Source organism: Sorex fumeus, unplaced genomic scaffold (assembly GCF_029834395.1).
Source record: "Sorex fumeus unplaced genomic scaffold, SorFum_2.1 ptg000002l, whole genome shotgun sequence".
Lineage (NCBI taxonomy): Eukaryota > Metazoa > Chordata > Mammalia > Eulipotyphla > Soricidae > Sorex > Sorex fumeus.
Window position 1 is genome coordinate 31,679,125 of NW_026606059.1, and position 14,018 is coordinate 31,693,142.

The window sequence follows — 14,018 nt, forward strand, 5'->3', positions numbered from 1 at the left end:
CACCTGAGTTGCGCAGGAGGAAGAGAGCGGCTTGGAACCACTACCTAGTTCAAAATATTTAGTTACCCGCCCCCAATAAAACCTGAAACCATTTATTCCATATCCATCCCCCTCCCAGAATAGCCAAGCCCCTAAAATAGTACTAATTAGCTTTCTGTTCTGTGAACACTACTATTATGGATATTTTATGTAAATGGAATCATATACTTTATGACTTACTGTGTTTGACTTTCTAGTAGCACTGCAGCACTGTCCTCCCCCTATTGTTCATTGATTTACTTGAACAGACACCAGTAACGTCTCCATTGTGAGACTTGTTGTTACTGTTTTTGGCATATCGAATACGCCATGGGGAGCTTGCCAGGCTCTGCCATGCGGGGGGCATACTCTCGGTAGCTTGCTGGGCTCTCTGAGAGGGACAGAAGAATTGAACTCGGGTTGACCACATGCAAGGCAAATGCCCCACCCACTGTGCTATCGCTCCAGCCCACTGGCTTTCTAGAATTACTATACATTGGTGGGAGGCATCCCAGGCAATGCTCATGGGAACCAAAGCCTCTTCCAGTGATTCTCAGCCAACTGCTGGAGGTTTAGTGTGAGGGATATGAGAGCTCTCTAGTTCTGGGGATTCCCCTACCACCCTAATAGCACCAAGAGTCTCCAGGGCCAGACTGAGAACGGTTTAGGGAGCTCCAGTGCTGCACCTAGAGATACTTGCGTGAATGTAGAGCCAAGGAACCATCTGAGGCAAACTATAAGCAATGTATGGGCCTTAAATCTTTCTGACCCCTAGTAAGACATCAAGGCAACATTTCTTAAAGTATTTTATAATTTAAATGTTCATATTACTCTTTTTTTCAGGTGTAGCCAGTGAAAAACAAAGAAGACTTCTATATAATTTAGAAATGGAACAGATGGCCAAGACAGCTAAAGCACTCATGGAGGCTGTAAGCCATGTTCAGGCACCTTTCACAAGTGCAACACATTTGGAGCATGTGAGACCCATGTTTAAGGTAAGAGTCACTGTAATAACTTTTTTTTGTAGTGTGTGTTTGTGTGTAATTTTGTTTAGTGTATTTTTAAGTTAATGCAATAATATAGCACATACAGAGTTATAAACAGAAACTGTTAAGACTAACAAGTGTAAATTTACCTTTATTTATCCTCATCGTTTTCTTTTATATTGTATATACTTAGCATTTCAACAAGTCATTTTAATCCTCAGCAGTATATAGTTAAACATAATAATAGTGGCAAATTATCCATAACTGGACATGTTTCTGTTTAAGGTTTGCTTGATTATTTAATGGCTATGTCCTAGATTTTAAGCTATGGAAAATGAAAATTAAAGTTTTGATAACTAGCTGGTAGAATACACTGGGACTTATATAAAGATACCTGTATAGCAAAGATCCTAAGAAAGTGTTGTATTTTTGGGGAGGATGGGGGGGTGGGCAGAGAGTGGATCACACTCTGTGGTACTCAGGGGCTACTTGTGCTCTAGGACCATATGTGGTGCCAGAGTTTAAACCCAGGTTGTCTGCATTCAAAGCAAGTGCCTTAACCTCTTTGGCCCTATAGAATGACATTTAAGTTATATTAAATGTAGAGAAACTATAGATCTTATAACACCAACACAGATTCAACACTAAATCAGATCCTAGCTGTTGAAGGGCTATTGCAAAATCTCTTTACCAGAATACAGTAGTGAATACAGAATATAGTAGTAAAAAATGAGTCTTTTCGCATAATCTACATGAAAGGAAAACCACGTTAATTATATGGCGGCAGAATATAGTCTACCTTTGTCCTTATTTGTACCTTGTAAAAAGTTGTTTTTTTAAAAAAAGTTTTGAAAGGATTTGGGGCCTTACCTTATTGTACTAAGGGCTTATGCTAGACTCTGTGCTCAGGGATCACTCATAGTGGTTTGTGGAAGACCACATGCTGTGCTGGTCTTGAATCAGGACTAGCCACATATAAGGAAAGTACCTTGCCCTTTGTACTGTCTTCAGTCTCAGACCAGAATATTTGGCATGGTCCATAAAGAGAGGCCAGTTCACTTATTCTCCATTGATTGCTCCAATCTCTAAATATTAAAATGATAAAGATCCCCAGGCTTCTGTGTAGGGAGGGCAAGTCCATCAAAAATTGTGAAAAGAGCTCTGATACACCGCATCAGACAGAGGACAATAATACGGCCTGTAGCAGATGCAGAAAATAGACCAGTCACAGATTCAACTATTGCATTTTGCCAGTGATGCTTGGAGTTACAGCTGCAAAAATTAGAAATTACAGAAATTTAAGTTACTGAGACTCAAGATTTCCCGTGGTCTTACGGTATAAAGCACTGTTACTTCCCTGCCAAGTGGAAGAAAACAAAAACCAGCAAGTTGAAGAATGTCCATTAGGAAATTATGGCCATCATTAGCTACATTCTTACCTCCTGTGTACAAGAAGTCAGAATGAATGTGCCTGTGGGGGAACGTAGCAGTAGAAGTCCCTGTTATTTTATTGTCTACAGTTCAGAGTTACAGCAAAGTTGAGAGCCAGGTCAGCTTGTTTGCTGTCTGCTCGCTTGCGATACGTTGGCCAGGAAGAACAGAGACAGTGAAGAGAGAAATACAATGGAAAGCAATGACTTGGCAGGGAAATACTCTGCTTCCAATTTTGAGTTCTGGTAAAGCCATATCTCCTCTAACTGAATAAGCTACTACAAGAGAGGAATAAATTTTCTTACTATAAAAGCTGGGCTGGAGCCATAACACAGCGGGTAGGGCGTTTGCCTTGTATGCGGCTGACCCTGGCAACCCAGGTTCAATACCTCTGCCCCTCTTGGAGAGTCAGGCAAGCTAACCGAGAGTATCTTGCCTGCACGGCACAGCCTGGCAAGCTCCCTGTGACGTATTCAATATGCCAAACACAGTAATATCAAGTCCCAAAATGGAGACGTTACTGGGCCCACTCAGGCAAATCGATGAACAATGGGAGGACAGTGACAGTGACTATAAAAGCTATGAACTTTGAAAAAATAAAAAATAATCTATGAACTGTGAATTGCGTATGTCGAGTTTGACTCCAAAGGCACTAGTTTTATCTTTTAAAGTGGCAAGAAAAGGTAAGCACTGTTTGCAATTAGTAAGTATATTAAGAATTAAGAGTAGAATGAACTTGGAACATTAGGATTGATTTTTGAAATTTTTTCTAAATCTGTTTTCTAAAATCATTTGCATCTACCTAAAATTTTAGTGATCATGAGCTTATTCTCTTTGAGTGCTTCTAACCCAGGAACTAGAGGATTCTGAGTGCCTGGAGCCCAGAAAGTAGAGAAAGGAATACAAGGGTGTGCTTATTTTTGTGTTTATAGGTTGATCCAGTGTGAATGATCACACTCGTTCTTTAAAATACAATTTTTTTATTCCTTTATTTTCTTAGGGCTGGAGCGATAGCACAGCAGTAGGGCGTTTGCCTTGCACGCAGCCAACATGGCCGACCCGAGTTCGATTCCTCCGCCCCTCTCGGAGAGCCCGGCAAGCTACCGAGAGTATCTCGCCCGCACGGCAGAGCCTGGCAAGCTCCCCATGACATATTCAATATGCCAGACACAGTAACAACAAAGTCTCCAATGGAGACGTTACTGGGCCCGCTCGAGCAAATCATGATCAACGGGAGGGCCTTTACCTTTACTTTATTTTCTTATTTTTCTATTCTTTGCCCAAATTCTAGAATGACTGAGCCATGAATCCAAAGAATTGTAGGGAAATGAAGGGAGACCTTAGGCAAGTTTGAAAAGGGAAAGTTTGGAGGTAAAGTACATTCCAGTTTGTGTACATTCCAGTGTGGCCAGATGGTCGGTGGAGACTGACAAAAACCCCACCCATCCAGGAAGAGTAACGATGACTGCTGGATTTCTGTGCTTCCTTTCAAGTACAGAATTTAATAGTTATTTCCACTGCATTTCAAGATTTGTGTGATAGAATATTTTTTGACATCTGTTGGAGGATTATAGGATGAGAATAAATAAGGGTGCTGGGGAGATAATATTAGAAAGACTAGTGAAATAATAACTGGGCTTTGGGGTATTTTTGATAATAATGTTGAAATATAAGGATTTCTCTTTTAAAATGGAATAATTTTATAAAGCAGGTTTTTGTTTTGTTTTGAATAATCATCTTTTCTTATTGCCTAAAAATAAGATATTGCCTTTTGATAGAAAAGGATGCAAAAACCAAAAACCAATTGCCTTTTGATAGAAAAGGATGCAAAAACCAAAAAGTACGGAACCAACCATAGTTCTGCTTTTTTTATTGAATCACTGTGGGATACACAGTTACAGAATTGTTAATCATTTTTTATCCAATCATTGGTTCCTGGACACTTAGGTTGTTTCCATATTTTGGCTATTGTTAGTGCTGCAATAAACATAGGAATGCAAGTATCTTTTCCGAATAGAGTTTGAATAGAGTTGTGAATGGAATAAACAAATAGTTTCTTTTTGTTTTTGCATTACAGCTTCACTGTGTATTTAGTTGATATTAAAATACAGTATTTGTTGACTTCTGAAGACTTAATGAAGATGTATCATTGAATTATATGTGTATAAATGTGTATATACATATAGATACGTGTGTGTGTATATATATATATAAATTTTTAAATATTTTTTGACGGGCCAGATCTGCATGTGTTCAGAGCTTAATCCTGGCCCTGCATTCAGAGATTACTCCTGTGGGGACCTTATGAAGTGCTGCAGACAGCAGCCATCAGCCACTTATAAGATAAGGAACCTACCTACTGTACTCTCGCTCCACCCCTAAATTGTATTTTTAAAGGAGCTAGGAACCAGAGATATTTCTGATATCTTTTTGGTGGGTGATAGGGGTCATACCATTAGTGCTTAGGGCTTATCCTGGCTCTGTGATCAGGAATCACTCTTGTCAATCTTGGAGACTATATGTAATGATAGCATCAAGCCAGGGTCAGTTATATACAAAGCAAACTTCTTAACCTGTGTACTGTCTCTTCGGCCACATTACTGCTGTCTTAATGTGAAATATTTGACTTAAAAAATATAAGGCTAGAGGCTAGAGAAATAGTATAGTGAAGAGTGCTTGCCTTGCACGAGGCTGACCTGGGTTTGAGCCCCTGCATCCATATGATCCCACGCCCCTCCAGGAGTGAACCATGAGTGCAGAGCCAGAAATAAGCCCTGAGCACTGTTAGGTAAGTCCCTCCCCTCTTTCCCCGCCAAATACATATAGATACATAAGTGATGTTCCTGGAGTAGATTTAAAATAAGGAGAATAAGGCTGTGGAGATAGTTCAAAGAGCTGGAAGCACATATTTTGCACTGAGGATTCATGGATATGATTCCTGACACTGCATGGACCCCACGCACTGCTGGGAGCAACTCATAACCTCGGAGCTGGGAGTAAGAGCTGTGAGCACATCAGTTGTGGGCCCCAAACAAAAATAGAGTTGAAAATGGAAAAATGACTAAAAGTATTTTATTAGAGGGACAAAACTTTCAGGAGAGAACTTCTGAAGTGAAGAGTTAAGTTAATAGTATTTATGGGACAGAGAGTCAGTAAAGTAGTGGATAGGGTGCTTGCCTCGCCTTTGTCTGATCCTGGTTTGATCCTTGGCACCACATAAGATACCTTGAGCACTATCAGGAGTGGTCTCTGATCATGAATGCCACCAGGTGTAGCCAAAAAAAAACAAAAGACTATGGGTGTTTATGAATATGTAACTATTCCTGTTTTTTATTGATGTGAATAATTTCTAGAAATGTGAATGATTTCTAGAAACTGTGCCCAGTGTTTTCTCCTGAATTTGTAATCTGTTTTGCCAATGAAGCCCAGCCATCCCTTGTCTACAAAAGCTTTTCGAATAATTATGCTAAGAATCTCACTGATATTTTTTCAAAACTTTCTCAAATCTTTTGTTGTCTAAAGGTTTAAGAAGTTGCCCTAAGATTTTGTTATCCATTGATATGCTTAATACATTTAAACTTACCATTTTCCAGTTGGCTTGGACACCTTTTCTGGCTGCATTCAGTGTGGGTCTGCAAGACTGTGATGATACTGAAGTAGCCTCTCTTTGCCTGGAAGGTATAAGATGTGCGATCAGAATTGCATGCATTTTCAGCATTCAGGTAACAAAAGAATTTTGCCTTTGTTCCAGACTGGAAAACGTAAATTATTCATGCCGTTATTATAGTTCAACTTTTAAAAACTAATCTTGCGGTGTAATTTTTAAAATACTAAATTTTAAATTTAATTTTCCCAACAAGCTCTGGCAGGAGGGATAGTTCTGTATAAATCTGTCTAAATGTCATCATAAAAACTTAGATTTTCCCCTATAGAATATTAGCTGTTTATAGTTTTTTAAGGTACATTGAATTCCTATATGATAATTTTAATATCTTCAAATATGTTATATGGTCATACTAACTGAATCATAGTGTGTTTTAATATCTATTTGTATACGTCATTTTGTAATTTTACCTATGCCTAAGTACAAGTTTTTTTTTAAATTCAAGTATCCCATAATTTCTATAAATGTAGACCTTTCTGCTCATTCATATGCTTTGTCTGATAATAAATTTTAACCACAACTTCCTTTCTAAAACTTTCATGCATTTCATTATTATTGTTACAACTTTAAAAAAACCTCACTGTATATTAAAAATAAATCAGTGTATAGATGAGTTTCCTGCTAGTCCACATAATATTTAAAACATAAGTACCCAATTAATGTTTTTAAACTATATGAAAACATTTGTCATTGCTAAAATTTCATCCTGATTTGACATTTATATCAGTTTTTGATTGTAGAAAATCATCCTTTTCTGCTTTATCATCTTAAAAATTAAAAAATAGAACTATAATAGGAGATATTATTTTTTTTTCAGTTAAACTTTAATACATGTGTATGCAGAGTTTTTTTCAGTAAGATCTCTTTTTTTATGTTTTTTGATCACTTAAGTATTTTTCTCTTTTTTGTAGCTGGAAAGAGATGCATATGTTCAGGCACTTGCAAGATTCACCTTACTTACAGTGAGTTCCGGTATTACTGAAATGAAGCAGAAGAACATTGATACAATAAAAACACTCATTACAGTGGCACATACAGATGGAAATTATTTAGGAAATTCATGGCATGAGGTATATGCACTTTAATTTTGTGGTTTGGTTTATAAAATGGACAGTGCTAAATATTCTATCACCGACATAACTATTGTTTGGGGAGAAAATTTAGTACCTTCAGGAAAAGCATATTTACCTTTTAAAAAAATACATATATTTTTAATACATAGAAGTAACATAGGTTTTTAAGGGCGTAAAGGAGTACAGTGTTATCATACTGCTCACTACCATAGTGTGTAAACTCACACAAAGTGGGGGGCATGGCACCCACAGCGGCGGTGTCTCTATCTCTCCCGCCGCCCGCGTTCGGTAGTCTCACCCTTCTCCCACCCCGGAGAGGTCGATGGCGATGGTCGAGGTCGATGGCGATGGTCAGGCGGAGGAAGGAACGAGGGCCAGGCTGGTAGGTATTAGTCGTAGTTTATTCTGATTCTCTCATCTGTCTCTGTTCCCTCTCTCCTTCTCTCTCTCTGCTCCCGTCTCTCTCTGTTTCTCCTCGTCTCTCCTTCTATCTCTGCCCCCCTCTCCTTCTATCTCTGCTCCCAGTCTTCCTCCCCCAAGCTACTTCATTCTCCTTCTCCATCCCCTTTCATCCTCCTCTCTCTTCTGATCCTCTCTGACCTCTCTTCTTCCTTCTGCCCCCAGCCCGCTCCTACAGTACAGTTAAATCCTCTCTCCATGAGGAATTGGGGGAACAATTACATATAGGTGTGGTCACAATCAATAGGGGTGGAGATCAACAGGGGTAGAAATCTTGGCCTCAGGGAAGACCGCTCCTAGGACAGATCCTTCCTCAGCAGGAGGACCCACCCTAGAGCATAATCCCATGGGCGTGCCTCTCCTCTCCTTGTCCGACAAGCATATAAGAATATAATATAAATCATTTTGTACGGATACAGTAAGAAATATCTTAAATTTATAGAATTGCTCTCCTAGGGCCATCTCGATCTCAGACTACGGTGCTCAGGCCAGTTAGTCTTTCCCACCCCTAGCAGGGTCCTAGTCTCGTCGTTACCTTTGGATCATGACAGCATTTGTCTATGATCAAACTCTTAACTTATAGTTAAGAATCCTAGCACTTTGGCCTGGCCCATTTCGCTGCCAGGGTAGCTCACCGCTTGCCCTGGGTCCATTCAGTCCCTCGTCGGGACCCTGCTTTGGGGTGTTAGGAACTAAGGGCAACTGAGGCTTAAGTCGAGAAAGCAGATGCCCGGGAGTGAATAATATTCAAAGCCAATCAAATCCTAAGTTACAAAGTAATGTTAACGGTCTTCCTGTATCTATACAAAAAGGATATTACTTTAAGGTAAACTATTCATAAGGCATAAGGAGAGGAGAAAGGCAATATTTCACTCATATATATAAAATCATAGATTTCTGGGAAACTGATCTTACAAATTAACAAAGTCTGATTAAGGGGAAAGCTGATTAACTGGGTGGGAAGGAGAGCATAGGGAAGACTGTTTACATGTTTACATATAAACACAATGGAAGTGGAAGTGCCTCTGGAGCACTGTGGTGGGTGTAACCAGATTGATGGGTGTAACCAGATTAATGGGTGTAACCAGATAAAACCTAAGCTTCTTGAAGGACAAAGCAATGTTACCCAACACCATAGTACATCAGTATCCTTCCTCCACTGGTCCTTAAGGGCTCTTTAAATTTCTCACTCCCTTTAATAACCTCAGTTTGATATTAGGCTTTAAAAAGACTTGGTTTTCATTGGACATTGTCTATTCCCTTTGTTTCTTTATATACAATCTTAATTTAAGGGAAATCATTTGATATTTGTTGTCTTCCTTCTAATTTCAATCAGCATGATATCCTTCCATTCTATCTGTGTTGTAGCAAAAAGTTAGGCCATCTTTTCATAAGGAATAGTCGTAGTCCATTGAATAAGTTTATATACTTATTTATCTACTCATCTATCATTGGATACTTGAATTGTTTTCGGGTCTTAGCTATTATCAATAGTGCTACACTGAATTTAGGTGCACAAATATCCTCTCAGCTTTGTGGTTTTGTGTTCTTGGGGATGAATACCTAGGATTGGCGTTTCTTAATCATATGGTGGTTCTATTTTTAATGTTTATGTTTGTATATTTGGTAGGGGGAGGGGACACACCTAATGGTGCTCAGGCCTTACTATTGGCTTTGCGCTTAGGAATCACTCCTGGCATTACTTGGAGGTCTGTGTGGAAGGCCAGAGTCAGCTGCTTGCAAGGAAATTTTCCACTTGCTGTACTGTTGCTCCCGCCTCTATTTTTAGCTTTTTAGAAATCTCTCAGTTCTTATAGAGGCTGCAGTTTACGTTCCCAACAATAGTGAATGAGGTACCTTTTTCTCCACATCCCTGCTAGTACTGTTAAACCCGGGATTATGGATTCTTGAGTGAAGAGACGAACAGAGGCACACATAAGACAATGCAAAGGCGAAAGGAGTTTTATTCCAGATAACTGGGGTCAGCTATCTTACCCATAGAGTGGTCTCTTGATAGTGATCCCAACTTTCAAGTGCAAACAGTTTATGTAGGGGTTGATTACATAAGTGGTATGTGTCTTGTTTCAGAAAAAAATCTTAGTTACCAAACAAAGGGGTTTTGCAAAGTGTCTGGGGTAATAGTAGTCAGGCAGTAGTTAAACAGTAATTTCCAGTAACAGTTTATGTTTACATAAGCTATTCATTCTTTTAAGGTTAACAAAAGACAGTTTCTGGGGCTTTGTGATTGAATGAGCCCACTTGCTGATCCCGGGAACTTTCCCAGGTGGGTTCAGGTTGGCTAGTTACACATTGTTTCATTGCTGGGAAACTGAGACTGTTTCAATTCAGGAACTCTCTGCCACCTGTCATGACCTCAGTTTCGCCCTTACAGTACATGTTATTTCTGATGTTCTTAAATATAGGTCATTTGTAATGGTGTGATTGTGGTACCTCATTGTCGTTTTGATTGGCATTTCCCTGATAAGTGATGATCAACACTTTTTTCATGTTCCTGCTGGTCATTCTTTTTTGGAGAATGTTTGTCTCTTCTCCCAGTTTTTGGTGGTGGTATTTGATGAGATTGTAATTCTTTAATGTGAATATTAGCCCTTTTGTCAGATGTACAATGTATATGTGTTTTCCAGTTGAGTAGGGATATCTTTGTCTTAGTGCTAGTTTTTGAGTCATTCACATTAATTGATTACATTCAATATTTCAATACTAATGCCACCACCATTACACCTTCCCACCACCATTAAACTTTCCCACTACCATTATTTTGAATTTTCCCACCACCGTTCAAGCCTGCCTGCCACAGGCAGATTCTAGATAATTTATTTTCTACTGCTTATTATAAATATTATGAGAGGTCGCGCAGCTGCTTTTGCCATGTGCTCCGGGAATTCTAAATAGCACTGCCCTGTAGCACTGTCCTCCCGTTGTTCATCGATTCACTCGAGCGGGCACCAGTAACGTCTCACAACAAATTGTGAGAGTTGTTGTTACTGATTTTTTTTTTTTGGCATATTGAATACGTCATGGGGAGCTTGCCAGGCTTTGCCATGCAAGCAAGATACTCTCGATAATTTGCCGGGCTCTCTGAGAGGGGCGGAAAAATCAAAACCGGGTCGGCCATGTCAGCCACATGCAAGGCAAATGCCCTAACCACTGTGCTATGTAAATGATTGAGGTCCAGAGACATCTCTGCAGGGAGCTAATCCATTTTGAGATTAATTTGTGAATCTCTGGATCAAGGCCGGTGACACACTTAAATATGGCTGGGAGGCAGTTCACGGGCGTGACAACCAGGACCCCAAAGGGCTAGAAAGACAGGAAGGTTCGAACCGTCCCTGTCAGTATGTGGCCTGGCGTCTTCAGAGCCTGTTCCCATGTACCTGGGATTTTCTTCTGCAAGTTTGTGGCCTCTGGGAACTCATCTGGAGTGGGCAGAGCTGGAGCACCTGGAGCCCCAGTGAAATCAGCTTGGCATGAGGTCCGGAGAGATCTCCAGTGAGCTGCTGTCTTCCAGGATTCACTGCTGAGTCTGTATCAAAGCTATTTAGTTGAATGTAATTCTATTTATTTTTGCTTTTTTTGTTTGTTTTGTCGGCATAATTGAGATGTTGAAGACACCAATATCATGTATATTTTGACTGTTCGCCAGTCTAGTTTATGTACATTCAGACCTAATATCTAATATCCTTAATTCATTTTTTTTTAAGAGTTAGCTTCTGGACATTGTGTGATACTGTTCAGTTTCATTCTTCTGTATGTGGCTATCCAGTTGCTCCAGCACTGATAGTCTAAGAGATTTTTTCCTTCCGCTCTACTCTTATGGCTACTTTGTTGTATCTATTAACTCTCTTGGTACATGAGAGGATTTATTGCTGAGATTCCAATTCTGCTCCATTTATCTGAGTGCATGACTTTATTTTGATTGTAGTGGGAATATGATACTTCTCTAATTTTTTTTTAATGAATCACCGTGAGGTACAGTTACAGACTTTCTTGCTTACATTTCAGTCACACAGGGATCGAGTGCCCATCCTTCCACCAGTGCCCGTTCTCCACCACCAGTGTTCCCAGTATCCCTCCCATTTCTCGCCCCTCTATTCCTTTTTTTTTTTTTTTTTTTTTTTTTTTTTCCCCTTTATTTTATTTTATTTTTTTTAAAGTTGTAGATTTACAATTTTTTGTGCTTTGGTTTCAATTATACAATGATCAGATACCCATCCCTCCACCAGTGCCCATTTTCCACCACCATGGATAATATCCCTCCCACCCCCATCTCCCCATCCCCCCGTCTCTGTGGCAGGGCAATCCCCTGTGTTCTCTCTCTCCTTTTGGGTGTTGTGGTCTGCAAAAGAGGCATTGAGTGGCAAACATGTTCAGTCCATAGTCTACTTTCGACATGCATCTCCCCTCCTGGGAGGATCCTCCAAACATCCTTTATTTGGTGCTCCCTTCTCTATCTGAATAGCCCTTTCCTCTAGGATACCCGGCTGGCCTCTAAGTTATGGAGTAATCCTCCTGGTGCTGATCTCAGCTATTCTTGGGTATTAATCTCATACTTTGTTACTTTATATCCCCCAGATGAATGCAATCTTTCTATGTCTATCCCTCTCTTTCTGACTCATTTCGCTTAGCATGATACTTTCCATATTGTACCACTTGTATGTAAATTTCATGACTTCATCTTTTCTAAGAGCTACATAGTACTCCATTGTGTAGATGTACCAAAGTTTCTTTAACCAGTCATCTGTTCTCAGAGACTGGCCCACATTCAAAAGAACAAAAGCAACCGATGCTGGCGTGGATGTGGCGAGAAAGGGACACTCCTTCACTGTTGGTGGGAATGTCCACTGGTTCAGCCCTTCTGGAAAACAGTATGGACGATTCTCAAAAAATTAGAAATTGAGCTCCCATTTGACCCAGCAATACCACTCCTGGGAATATATCCCAGAGAGGCAAAAATGTATAGTCGAAGTGACATCTGCACTTGTTTGTTCATTGCAGCCCTCTTTACAATAGCCAGAAACTGGAAGAAACCTGAATGCCCAAGAACAGATGACTGGTTATTCCTTTTTTTTTAATCGAGTAGGATGTTTTCTGTATACATGGCCTTTAGTATGTTGATGTATCCTTTTATTCTCATTTTTTTCCAGATTTCTTCTCATAAATGGATCTTAAACCTTGTCTTTTGCCTTTTCAGCATCTATTGACATGATTATGTATTTTTATCTTTCTTTTTGCTGATTGTGGTGTATTTATTGATTTATATTATTGAACTATCCTTGCATCCTGGAGGTAAATCCTACTTGGTCAAGATGTATGAGTCATTTGATGTACTGGTGCATTTGATATTTGCAAGCATATTAACATGGAATTTAAAATACTTTTTTCTTTAAGATTCTGAAGTGCATCAGTCAGTTGGAGCTTGCACAACTTATAGGAACTGGAGTGAAGCCTCGATACATTTCTGGAACAGTCCGAGGGAGAGAAGGATCTCTTACTGGAACAAAAGATCAGGCTCCTGATGAATTTGTGGGCCTGGGGCTGGGTGAGAAGTTTTTTTTTACAAGGGATGAAAATTTGTTTCTTAACTGGCTAATTTGCATAATTTTATTGTTGCATTGAGATAGAGAGGGATATGATAAGGGGCTCTTTGGCTAACCTTATGAGAAAAGCAAGATGTCTGTACAAGAATCTAAGTATTTTTTGCAACATTAAATGACCCTCATTTTAATCTAGTTTGAGGTAGAAGAAAAAGCAGATAATTAAGTGAAATAAGAGATAAATAGGCCAACTGGAGAAAGAATTCACGCTAAAATTTTTAAAGTCTCTATGAAAACTCTTAGGCTAGTGAGGAAACTTTAGCCTGGTTCCCATATATGGCCAGAAACTTATAGATTTAATTCAAGAAAAATGAATACAGAAGCAAAAATGAATACAGAAGAGCCAAAGACAGGGACGAAGAAATGAAGTTTGAAGACTATACTTCAGTTTTCAATTCTTCTGCATTTCTGCTTTACTATGTGAAGTTACTTTAATTCTTGACCTCCAGTTTTCTCTTTTTCAAGTTAAAAAGCTAATACTTACTGAGTTTGAAGATTAAATATAAGTACATACATGTTTGTATATATGTAAATGGATTTAGTATAGGAACTACTATATTATTGGTTTTTGGATTCTCTGTCATTCTCCCCACCACTCTTCCAACTAAAAAATCTAGAGACATGACTTAAAGGTACCAAAGACTTTGAAATATTTATCTGTTAATACTTTGTACTCTAAACCATTTAGTTTCTGGACATTTTCTATCTTTTCTATCTTTAAGCAATTTCTCTGTTGTTGCTTGCAGTAAAAATACATAGGAGATACAGCAAG

General features: G+C 39.2%; 1 protein-coding gene across 1 annotated transcript in view; it reads left to right on the forward strand.

The window, feature by feature from the left end:
- Positions 1-14,018, forward strand: part of ARFGEF1 (ADP ribosylation factor guanine nucleotide exchange factor 1) — a 132,162-nt gene that overhangs the window by 78,058 nt on the left and 40,086 nt on the right. The window contains exons 20-23 of the mRNA XM_056130521.1: positions 862-1,013; positions 6,029-6,157; positions 7,011-7,169; positions 13,041-13,191. Coding sequence (XP_055986496.1) covers positions 862-1,013; positions 6,029-6,157; positions 7,011-7,169; positions 13,041-13,191 — 591 coding nt within the window. The remainder of the gene's footprint in view (positions 1-861; positions 1,014-6,028; positions 6,158-7,010; positions 7,170-13,040; positions 13,192-14,018) is intronic.